The 12421-nt window shown below is 32.5% G+C and overlaps 1 protein-coding gene and 1 long non-coding RNA gene across 2 annotated transcripts; one reads left to right on the top strand and one right to left on the bottom strand.

The window, feature by feature from the left end:
* The first annotated feature begins 1523 nt into the window (after positions 1-1523).
* LOC129947785 (uncharacterized) lies at positions 1524-11452 on the top strand. The gene is made up of 7 exons (XM_056058485.1): positions 1524-2015; positions 2172-2585; positions 5471-5600; positions 5668-5831; positions 6451-6648; positions 10381-10544; positions 11061-11452. The coding sequence occupies exons 1-7, from the start codon at positions 1922-1924 to the stop codon at positions 11280-11282; spliced, it is 1386 nt and encodes a 461-aa protein (XP_055914460.1). The 5' UTR covers positions 1524-1921; the 3' UTR covers positions 11283-11452.
* On the bottom strand, positions 2554-3019 carry LOC129947786 (uncharacterized). Its single transcript, XR_008781762.1, has 2 exons — positions 2856-3019; positions 2554-2772 (listed from the first exon to the last, which is right to left on the bottom strand). It is a non-coding gene; the product is annotated as an uncharacterized LOC129947786 (long non-coding RNA).
* Positions 11453-12421: the final 969 nt, after the last annotated feature.

Here is a 12421-nt window from a genome sequence, read left to right as displayed (position 1 = left end):
CGAGGACAAAACAAAGTATTTACTGTCATCAAATAGAGTCGATTCACACCGTAGACTTGGTCACAATGTGATAATTGACAGGTACAACTTCGAGGTGATAAACGAGTTTCTTTATTTGGGCACTGTTGTTAATTCTGCAAATGATATCAGCGCAGAGATCAAACGCAGAATTACCCTTGCTAATCGCTGTTTCTTTGGCCTAAGTAAGCATTTGAGGAATAAGGCCCTATCGCGAAGTACCAAAGAGACACTGTACAAAACTCTAATCATCCCAGTCTTGCTGTATGGTGCAAAAGCAAGGACCCACTCCCAGGCGGATGAAGGATCTATTGGTATCTTCGAGAGGAACGTTCTGCGTACGATCTATGGTCCGGTAAGTAAAGTGATGCAAGAAAGTAAAGTAACACCTGGCGGAGAAGATTTAATCAGGAGTTATAGGAGCTGTACAGCGACTTGCCAAAAAACTGCGTGTACAACGCTTTAGATGGCTAGGGCATGTCGAGCGAATGAACATCGAAGCTCCAGCCCGTAAGGTATTCATCGCCAAGTCTGAGGGAACAAGAAGCAGAGGCAGGGCTCATCTCCGGTGGAGTGATCAAGTTGAGGCCGACGCACGTAAACTTGGTATTCGAAATTGAGAGATGAGCCAGCTGGCAAAAGTTATTACTTGAGGCCCAGGAGCACAATGCGCTGTAGCGCCAAAAATGGAAAGCAAAGTAGTTATGATAATTGTAATCAGCTTTCCCGTCAAAATACACCATGAAAACGTAATACAAATGTAAAAACTCTAATTTATTCGGGCGTAAACGAAATTTTTAATTATTGTTTCTTCGACATGCATCATGGTAAAAAATGATGCATGTCATTCGTCAATTGTCAGATTTTGTCTTCAGTTACGTAGCAAGTTTACGTTACATTCAAGCAGAACGGTGAATTTGACGTTTTTGAAAGCTTCAGTTTCTCTCAATAGTATACACATTTTTAGAGGTAAACAATTTTCTGTGAAATAGTTTTAGCTCATTACTTTTTTATGCGCTATGTAGGTCAATGTGATAGAATCTCCAATTTCAATAATTGACCTTGCGTCGTCGTTTTCTACATTCTTTAACTCAGCTATATCACTTTTTTGACACGCTATAAAACATACATTTGACATCACCTCTTTTAACTGTGCAAAAAATGTATTTAAATACATATTTACACGCACAAAATTGGAAACATAATTAACGCTTGCTCTATGAGGCTTTGTCATTCGTTTAAAGCTCAAATGAACATCATTCTTCTTATAATTTTTCGGTCTACTCTACCGAGAGGTGATATAATATAATTTCTATCCAACTGATTGGACAATCAAGAAGTGACGATGACAAAAACCTCACAAGACGAACTAAGTATAACGTAACTTAAAAAACGCAGATGATCATATGGTCTTAATGAGGAAATGACTCTATTAAAGTGCCTTTTATAGGCTTTCGGCAGCTTGGTGGCGGTCGATCGTCTCGTGTCGTGTCACAAAATCTACCCCCAGTACAGTATAGTTCAACTCGAAACATCTTCCCTGTAGTGTCATATACAAAAAAGTTGACATTATCACTACTCATCAGTCTAAGTTGCACTTGGACAAGACGCACAAGTTTAATTTTATTTATTTTCTTGTCCCCGTCCAGCTTCTATATCGCGTTTATACTTGGACTTAAACGTATCTTGTTGAATTTATTACTATTTTTTTTTTTCTCTTATTAAGACGCCATAATCTGGAATATCAAGTTCACAGTCAATGAGGCTAAGGCTGAGGCTGAATTGCTAAAATCAAAAGAATTTCTTATTCTTTTACACCTCTCTCGCACTTTGCTCCTTCTGTCAAATAAGAGGAACCGGCCCAGTATACAGCGCGCGGCGCGACAGCAGCGACAACAAAAAAATGGCAGCAATTAATCTTTCAAATATTTTGTACCTCACGATGACAACCAGGACGTTGCTACTTTTGCTCATCACCTCGTTAGCTACACTCCAAGGTACGAGTAGTGTACACAATAAATTGTATTTCTGATTAAAAAGGACAACTATTTTTATTATGCTGTCTAACTTCTTATACTTGACTTTTCTACCGTGCGTCGCCATTCGTCGTCACCATGTACCTCCTTCACCATAAATTCCTATACAACATAAAGCATGTCCGGTTTATCTGACTGTTTCCTTAAATGGAAAGTCCATCGAGGAGTCTTTTGTGGAAATCAACTGGGGACCGGATTGCCGCAACAAACCCGAATGGATCGGCTTGTTTCCTGATGATCCATCTGTGTCCAATACACAACCTCTGGCCAGAGTTGACGATCTTAAGAATTCCACCGGAAAGGTTACAACAAATGTTAAAATTGGAAAACTAAGATTTCCAAGGGGTTGGAATCGTGAAGATGTAAACACTTTACCAGCGGAATATCCAAAGGGAAAATGTTTGGACTTTTTTGTGGCAAGTTTTAGAGGGATGGAACTTTTGGCCGTGGAATGTATGAAAATCTTACCCAATTGGATGGGAAAAACTAGTCATGTAGCTGAAGTGCCACTAAAAAGTCTTTTTATTCCAGGTAAGAGCAACAAAAATAAGTATGGTTACATTTTTTTAAGTGAATTTGATGGTTTGTTATTCTTGGAGAATTGACTCATATAGCCGAAATTTCTTCTCAAAAAAAGCTTTTGCTTGAGGCCTTTGCGGTAAAGTTTGACCCAAGTTCGTCTTTCATTGCTTAGTTTTATTTGCTCCTTGGTGCGTCTCTGGGAAAAGAAACAAATGTTATTTTCATGGTGATTTCATAAATAATTTGTGATTCTTTGATTTATGATGCTGGTCGTCATACCTTCCGCATAAATGTATATTTCTTTATAATATATGAAAAATAAATTCTTGAAAGGAGATAATAATTAAAAATGTCACCTTAGAAATAAATGTAGTGATTTTTTAAGAAAATGATAGCTTCTGTGTTTTGGAAGTAATTATTATTTCTACATCCTAGAAAATCAAAGGCAAACATTTATTCTTGAACATCATCCCAAAGTAAATTCAAACATTTGACATTTTTCAATTGTCAGAAACTAAAAACTTGTCTTATCTGCAAAGTCCTTTATGTTGACTGACTAAGGCCAATGGGAAGTTCAGACGATATAATGGCTGAATCAAAAACACGCTTCAGCTTCGGCTTCGTCTGCGTTACGGTGGCCTTGCTTCGAGATTGTTTGAATGACATTTCTATTATTTCATCCCTCCAAAGAGTAAATATTTTGTTTGTTGACATTTTTTTACAGCTGTTGAGCTGTTAGACAAAGCAAATGTCCAGATAATTGAACTAGAGCTTCCGTTTGGAGTCACATTACGTTACATTACGTTCTTTTCCTTACGATTGCCAAACGAAAGGTGAGGTCGAAGCTCCATTGTGATAGTATGCATTGAATTCCTATGGCTGAACTTGTAAACGTCAGGCGAAGCTGAAGCTGAAGCGTGTTTGTCTTTTAGCCATAATTGATTTCTAGTATCTGATTGGCCAGCTGCCGAAAAATTGCCTTCCAATTGAAGCAACTTTATTGGAAAGTTGACTGGAAAGTATCAAGTCAAGTCGACTTATGTCAAAATGACAATTGGTATTGTTTTCCATTCAACTGAAAGCTGAACTTTATTCCGATATGATTTATTTATTTTTTGAACAATTCCATTTAATGTTTTGTGTAAAAGGGTTCCTTGTCAAATTGGAAATGAAATAAGAAAAATATCTTTACAATACAAAATGAATATCGTGATGGTCTTGTAGCTTGTATCAGGAGTGTTTTTTTTTTGAGACAATAACGATTTTGAAGGTATAGATAAGTGAAATAAAGTTTGAAGCGCCATTTGGAAAACTAACTAGCTACCTTGATCAAAATTAACGTTCAAAGAATGCAGTTAACTGCAAATGAAGTCGCTTATTTTGTCTGAACTTGCCAAATACCTCTCTGACAGTTCTCATGCCATTTTTGAACTTGTTTTATGGTTTTTCATTGGTAAAATTAATGTGGATATATTTTATTTTTATCTTTTAACTTTTATTGGGAAAAGATTAAATTGATTTATTTGTAAAATTTACAGATTTTAATAAAAGATATGGCCCTTGCACCAATAAAACAATATATATTGTATTTGTCAATTTATTTTTTGTATTGATGATGGTTTTTGATTCGTTCGAATGTGAAGATTTGCTCTTAAATATGAAATAGTTTTGAATGAATAAGTTGGTTCACTGACATTACTTCAACTGGCAAGAAAGAACGCTTACAAAATAATTTCAATCAAAATGAATACGGTTACCATTTTGGCCACGGGAAAAAATAACTTGTGCTGAATATTCAAATCTAAATTAACAAACATAAAGCACCATTGTATTTCAGTTTGACAGATGGTCTTGCAGTTTAATAAAGTAAGGAAACAGTACTAATTAAGCTATATATAGGATTAGATCACAAACATTTTAAGTAATGGCTACGTTCACTTTCAGACAGATAGGGTATCCGGATATGTTTTTGTTAGTGTTTTACTTGTAAAAAAACAGCTAATCCAAAATAGCTGGTATTTTAAAAAAAGGTATCCAAGAATTTCTATCTGCCAGAACAGTTGATTCAAAAATTTTGTATCTTCAGAACAGTTGATTCAAAAAATGATTTTTGTTCGAAATCGGGTGAATTAATAAAATTTTCCATTCAAAATTTTGTTTTACAATAATTCTTGACGTCAAAATCTTGTCTTTAGCCTAGAACGACGTGAAAATCAAGTCTTTAGTCGTGAACAGCTAAAATTTTAAGAATCCAACTCGTTAAATAAAGTATTTAAAATGGGAAAGTAGCGTTTAAAGATCGTATGGAAACTTATTAATTTTTAGCTCTAAATGTTCGTTAAGTTACTTTGACTTTAGAGATTTGGAAAACATAAGCTTACGTCAAAAATTAAAATTTGCTTATGTTCGAAGACATTGAATTGAAACAGTCAAAATATTATTTTTAGCTGCAAGGTTCAATTATTTGTTTTGATTTAGGTATTGGGTCAGGTTTGTCATTTAAAAAAACGAATTCATTGTAAGAATTGAATAACAATTTAATCACCTCTAAATCTTTTCATTCATTTTCCTTTTTTTTTATGTTTTTTTTTTCGGCTGTGAGATCCAATTTATCGTTCATGGAAAATTATAACGAAATGTATCTGATTTAAATAATCATTTATGAATAACACTTACACATGTGTATATACTCGTTAGCTTGATTCATTTCAATTACAATTTGGGATAACTAAATCTGACAGATTTGTTGAAGTCAGTATTAAAGAAATGATAATCATGGTTCTTTTGACTTAAGTGCAATATAGCTGAAAATTTAAAAAAACCATAGGATATCGGTTATGATTACTTTTGTGCACCAAAAACAACAATTTTTAAGTTTATTTCTTCTTCAACAGGAACTCATGCATCTGGAGCTTTTAATACAAATCAAAAATCAAATCTCATTAAAGATTATGCCTTCTCTCAACATTTAGATGTTTGGTCACAATTAATATTTGGCATTCGATTTCTTGATATGAGTATTGGGTAAATTATGACACAATTTTTTTTATGAACAAAACCATATCAAACAAAAAATGTCACAACTTTTCAGAATTAACTTGAAAAAGAGTAGAACGCCACCAGAGGATGATAACTTTTGGATTGTAAACGAGAACATGTTGGTAGCGAAATTGGCTCCAATTTTGAAAGATGTCAAACGTTTTGTTGAAACGTCAGGTGAAATTGTTATTATGGATTTCAGTTCATTTCCCATTGGTAAGTTTTAGAAATCTATTACAATATTAAAATAAAAATCGTTAAGTCTATAAATGCCTAAAAAATATATTTTCCAATAAATAAGTCAACGAAACAAATTAAATGATCATAAAGTATTTCATCAATATATGTATGTAGTTTACTACTACTTTCAATCAACCACCAATCAATAAACTTTCTGAGGACCTGTTCCGTACTCTGAATTCCGAAACTAAAAATTACAGAAATTCAGATTACCGAAAAAAAACTTATGTCATATTTCGTTAAGTTTGATTAAGTGGCAAAAACGAAGATTTTGACATTAAATTCTTTTGAATCGTTTTGAAGTCTCTTCATTGTAACTCGATTCAACTTGATATTTACAAAGATATGTATGTAAAATTCAATTGGAAAAATAGCGACATCAAATGTCAAGACGTCAAAATGATTCGCCTCAAAAGAATTCAATGTGATTCTTATGATCTGTTCGTTTTCAGAAAAAAAATGTTGTTCTCTTTTTTTCTTAGTACATTTTATAATTTGGTCCAGATCTCATAAAACTTCATCTTTATAAGTCTCTTTTAACCTATTCCTACTTTTTTCTTATATTTCTTTATTCTGATTCACAATTTCCTTAAAGGTTTCTATAAACGCCCGGATAGACACAGTGACCTGCTTCGTGTGATAGAAAAAGAAATCGGTAATTTAGCCTATAAACGCAACTCAACAGCCGATCGTAACTTTAAATGCTACGAACTATCAATGAATGACATCCGTAAAGCTGGAAAACACTTATTACTAATCTATCCAATTGAAGAGTTGCCATATCCCGATAGTGGTAAGTGTAATGCTGCTTAAGCTTTATCTAGCTATAATAATAAATATTCTTAGTCATTTCTTCTGTTGTGATGTCTCGAAACCGATTATTATTATTTTTACTACAGCAACAATAATAATTCCAAGAATTGCAAAAAAAAAGAAAGATAAGACTTGTGGCGCCCATAAACGCGAACTCTCTATAAAGTCTCTTGTTTGGTATCACACCAAACCTTTACTAGATATTATAGGGTTAAGCAAATTGACATATCAACACGTACCGTACAGGTTGGTTTAATAATAAAAATAATAATTGCAACAACAGTCGTTGATGTATACAATGGAAAGGAAAAAATTGGCCAAGAGAGGAAATCCCCATACCCCGGTGATATGTGGCTAGCGATGATGGAGCAACAGTCGCGCACAACAGTATAATGATGACAGTGCTTGAAGCGTGATTTTTTCTTGGTTTTTGATCTGTATATGAATTTGTTCTTGTTTGCCACAACTTAACTATATTGTAGGGTAAATTAGGCTAGTTTAAGAATTTTAAATAATATGCGAGGTTTTCTTTTGCCAAATTAAGATTCAAAGCAGAAATGTTTTTTTTTGTTCTAAGGAACTCGTTTCAGATTAGATTTGTTTTGGTTGGATTTATTTCTTGTTAGAGGGACTAGTGTCAGTTAAGCTGTCAAATTTGGAATCCAATATGTTTCGACTTTACATCAGAACATTAAAGAATAAATAAGTTCCAACCAACCCATTTAAACATTCATCCATATTTGTCAAAAAATCTATCTGATATATCTGATGTGAAAAATACAACATTTTTTGCAATTGATCAAAACATAAACATCAATTATAACTAAAGTGACAGATAATGATTCTAAAATTTATTTTAAACTTTTGGAGATTTTCGTGATCTCAGAAATCAACAAAAAAAAAACCTCAGAATTGAATTTTTAGGATTCGATTTCTCAATTATTCTCTATTGCATAATTCAAACAGGAAAACATGTACTCAGCTCATTTGACTTCTTAGTGAAGAATTCTGTTAATATATAACAATATATGAGCCGTTTATTTTGAAAGTGGAAAAAGTCACTTTTTCAAAAAAATCGAGTTAATGGCAACACTAAATAGAATTGAACGGTATCTTTTAATTTTTAAAAAATTTGCACTCACTAAGTTGAGAACTATTAAGATTTCTTCGAGAGAAGTATTGGTAATTAACGGTATAACAAATATCTTAAATATCTCGACTTAAAACAAAAGTGATTTATGCCACTTTCAAAATAAACGACTCATATATAGCCTCAGAAATCTTAGGAATATAAACTGGCTAAATTTTACAAGTAAAGATTGTTAAGACTTTCGAGAAATGTAGATCTTTATAATTGATTTTAAATAAAAGTAAATCAATCTAGTTTGACTAAAGAAACATGCGAAAAGGAGATCATTTTGACAAATTCGAATGAAACATAAGTTTAGTTAATTTGATTACAATGTTATTTATTTTTGACAGGTTTATAGTGATCATTACTGCCATTCAAAAAATGTTCTAATTGATCCAAAAATTTGTGTGTGACAGAAATCTGTTATCGCAATTGTATGAAATTGAAATACAAATCAGTAGAAAGATTTCGCATTCCTAATGAAAAGTTTAGATGTCTGTTAGAACTATCATTAAAATTTTTGATTTGGGATTTAAAAGCCATGAGGAAAGTTAGCTTTGTTATTCGTTCTCACAGCTTACGATCCATTTATTTTCTCAGCCTGAGATATTTTGTCTTTCCAAACTTTGCGGTCCTTTGCAAGCTCCCTCCAGTCGGTGAGACCAAGCGTTTTTGGGTCAGTAACTGCCTGGTGTTCGTAGCGGAGCTTAGGTCTTCCCCGTTATCTCGAACCTGTGGATTGTAATTGCAGCTCGTCTTCGAGAAAAAATGTTTGAACCGATTTGTTTGGCCAAATGTTCGCTAGGGTAATTTTTAATCCAAACGAGTCGTTCATTGAATTGACACTTGTTCTGAGGCAGGTGAACTCCTTGATTACATCAAAATTACTGCTATACCAACAAATAACTTACTGTCCTAGGCGGTGGACGGATGAGGCTTTATTTACTTCATTCACTTCAAGACCAACGTCTTACACCTGTTAATCTTTAGCTAAAAATGCTTCTAGAACAGCTCGCTTAGAGTAGCCGATGTCGTCCGTATAACCAAACAACTTTGTTAAGCTTATTATTTAAATGTATCTAATGAGTTGTAGAATAATTTTACCAGAATTTTTTTTTTTAAAGCAGAACCTTAATTTAAGTTCATTTGTAATTTTTTGAACCATGTAAGCTTTTTCAATAAGTAATATAAGCTGATTTTTAAATTACCGATTTGTAACAAAATTGTTTCACTAAAATCATTCCATTTTGTTTGTATTCCCACCTATCACTGTCAGTTTACTTTTTATTATCAACTCTAATTTGAAATGCTTAATTCCAATCAGGACATTTTTTCCAATGACAGAAACTTTCAATGGTACCCATAACCAACCTGTAAAAAAATTCCAATAATTGGTTTTAATGATAAAAACCAATGATAGCTTTGTTAGGCTCATACAACGTATAAAGAAACTTCATTTGCAGTCAACTGCATTTTTTTAACGTAAATTTAAACCAAGGCCATAAGTAAGTTTTTCAGGTTTGAATATTTGAAAGAAAAATCTTTGGGCAAGCTACAAGTCTTTTATTATTTGTGATTTGTTCTGTAAAAAAATGATATTTATTCCTCTTCCAATTTACTCACCCCTAACTTAAAACATCAAATAGAATCGTGAAAAAAATAAATGAATTACAGTGTAAAATAAAGTTCAACTTGCATACCAATGAAATAACATTATTAGCTGTCATTTTGACATAAGTGGACTTGACTTAATAGCTTGACGTTACCTTAACTGGAAGACAATTGTTTGGCACTTGAACAATTAGATGTTGGTCAGGTTCACACAACACTTCATTTGCAGTCAACTGCATTTATTGGCGTTACATTTTTACCCAGACAAGAAATTAGTTTTTCAAGTGTCATAAACTTCAAACTCGGAACTCCTTCCTCTACCTTACTAGCCTTTTCCTTCGTGCAAAAACTACCAAAAACATAATTGTCTACAAAACACTCCTTAGGCAAACTACAAATCCATTTCTACTTGTATTTCAAGGCAATATTTGGCAGTTAGACAATCTGATACAAGAAAGGTTTGTTATCTTCAAATTAATAATGACTTCCTAATAAAATACAAATATTCTCAGCTGATATTTTGACAATAGTAGACTGTTTAAAAAAGACACCTAAATTGGAAGTTCCTTTTTTTCTGATAGTTCCTTGTAACTAAAATTTCTATCCAATATCTTTTATTTTTCCAATTTTGTGCAACGTGAATAAAATTTCCCTCGGTATTTTTACATCTTGGAAAACGCCAAAACATGTTCAATGTTCTTTGAAACCACTAATCAGACCTTTTAGTGTGAAAGAAATCCCCCAGCAACTTTATTTCAAACATCATAAATGAAGAAGGGAAATTTTATTCACGATATCCCTCAGTATGTGTAGCCTGCGCCTTAAAAGTCAGTGTTGTTATAAAACTTCAAACTTTTCGTCTTCAACATATTTAAAATACAAATAGGGTATATTATGTAACATTTGTTTTAACCAAAAGCTTTTAAACTCATTTATTTTGTACTATTTTTTCTACTTTGTGCTACAAAGAATCCGAGATACTCTGCCCCACTTGGAAGACATTCTCACTAGGTGACATGAATACATCCGCATCATTGGATTATATGAGGTTCTTATTTGCAAAGAAAAACGACTCAGTCATCCAGGATGAAGGCTGGATATTCCATGCAGTACTTGGACTTGAACAGGCCCTGGTAAGAGATTGACTTTAATCTTTATTCCTCTTTTCTATTTCTTGTTTTTGTTTTTATTAATTGTTATTATTGTGTTTTTTTTTTGTTCTTGTTATTGTTATTGTCGTTGAAATTGTTAAGTGCTTTTGTTTAACTTGAAAAAAATTATTTTTGCATCGTGTGCAAAAATAAATAAACATCTCGTACAAATGAATAAGAGAAAGAACAAAAATCTTGATACTCTCAATAAAGTCTATTATAAGTTCAGCCTTGAAGCGCTACTCTAGATATCTAGAGTTGTTGTTTTGCTGTACGGCTTGGCTATATTGTTGGTTTAGCCATAAATAGATAGACCCCATGCATCTCTCATCTGGGTGAAAGCACTGAACATGAACAACAATCAATATTATTTGTATTTAACTTTAAGCTACGTTTGCACCTGTATCACTTTTTGTACGTCTTAAGCACAAAACTCCTTTAGTAATGACATAGTTGGTCTTTTCGTTCTCTGATTACTGTTTCTTTTTTGTTTTGCAGAACACATATAGCAAGGCACAAACCACTGAGGAACGGGCCGGTGTTATTAATGTCAAGCTATCCAGTTGGCTTGGTGGACCATGGAGTCTAACTGCAAATGTTGTTGCTGTTGACTTTTTTACTTATACGAATTTAATTGATATAGCAATTTATGCCAACTTGCATAAGGCTTTCACCATAGCTAATAAAAACCTAACGCGTTTTGAAATTGAAAATTATTGATGGCAAAAAGAGTGGCAAGTAGTGGCAACTGGTGACTGCACTCGCAAGCTCCATGCAAGCCAAGTGAGAGATGTCTTTAAACGGTACATGAGTAATGAATGATTTTGTTTTTTTTGTAATATCAATTTGAAATTGTAATTAAGTGAGGAAATAAATTTATAAAAAATTGATTTATTTTATTTTTGTATCCTTTTAAGGCACAAAATAGCAGAAATTGATAATCTTTAAGACCTTTGGCAAATTTATATAGGCTTTTTTATACAGGCCATTTATAGCTATCATTTGTTTTCAAATTTAAAAACCAATCATTAACATTTTTTTGACAAGTCATTTGGCAATCATTGAAAACATCTGTCAATAAAAAAAATTCTTCAAATTCACTAAAACTAAATTTCTGACATAAAAGATTTGAAGAAAGGCTATCTACTAGTATGTGATTGGCCAGATGTCCAAAATGTAGTTCCAATTAAAGTTAAACTTTTTTAGAAAGTTGACTGAAAACTTAGTCAAGAAAAGTCAAAAATTGACAGCTGAAAGCTGAATTTCATAACTTTGTGATTTCTTTAAAGTGTTTCTTGTCATATTTGAAAAGAAATAAGCACCTTTTCTCTAAAATACATAACACATCTTATGATGGACTTGTAACCTATGATAGAATGTTTGTGTAGATAATAAAGTTGTTGGAAGTTGCAAGTAAGTACCAAGTAAAGTAAGTAGTCAAGTAAAGTTGGAAGTTTGAAATTTATAGCATCTAAAAATTAACTAGATGCCTTTGTTGAAATCACTTGCATGTGTCGTCTAAACCTGCCCATGGATAAACTTTAAGATATCTGAAGTTTGTTCTTTTTCTAACCTTGCTACCCATCTATTAAAGTATTGTTGTTCATTACGATTGTAAAGTTGTGTCCAGACCAAATCACCTTTTTTTTTTAATTTTAGAAGCATTTGAAAATCATTTCAGAAACAGAGAAACATTTTAACAATATTTTTTTTAAATGTTTCTGAAATATTTTCTTTGGTCTGGACGTTCGAGCAACATTTTTTATTTATTTAATTATCAAGCAGAGTTTTAACTCTTACAGACTAGGATATACATAATAATAAATATAATATTTATATGAATGAGAAACACAAAAACT

Source organism: Eupeodes corollae, chromosome 2, assembly GCF_945859685.1.
Source record: "Eupeodes corollae chromosome 2, idEupCoro1.1, whole genome shotgun sequence".
NCBI lineage: Eukaryota > Metazoa > Arthropoda > Insecta > Diptera > Syrphidae > Eupeodes > Eupeodes corollae.
Note: the sequence above shows the minus strand (reverse complement) of the source record. Positions and strands in the feature narration are given on the sequence as shown.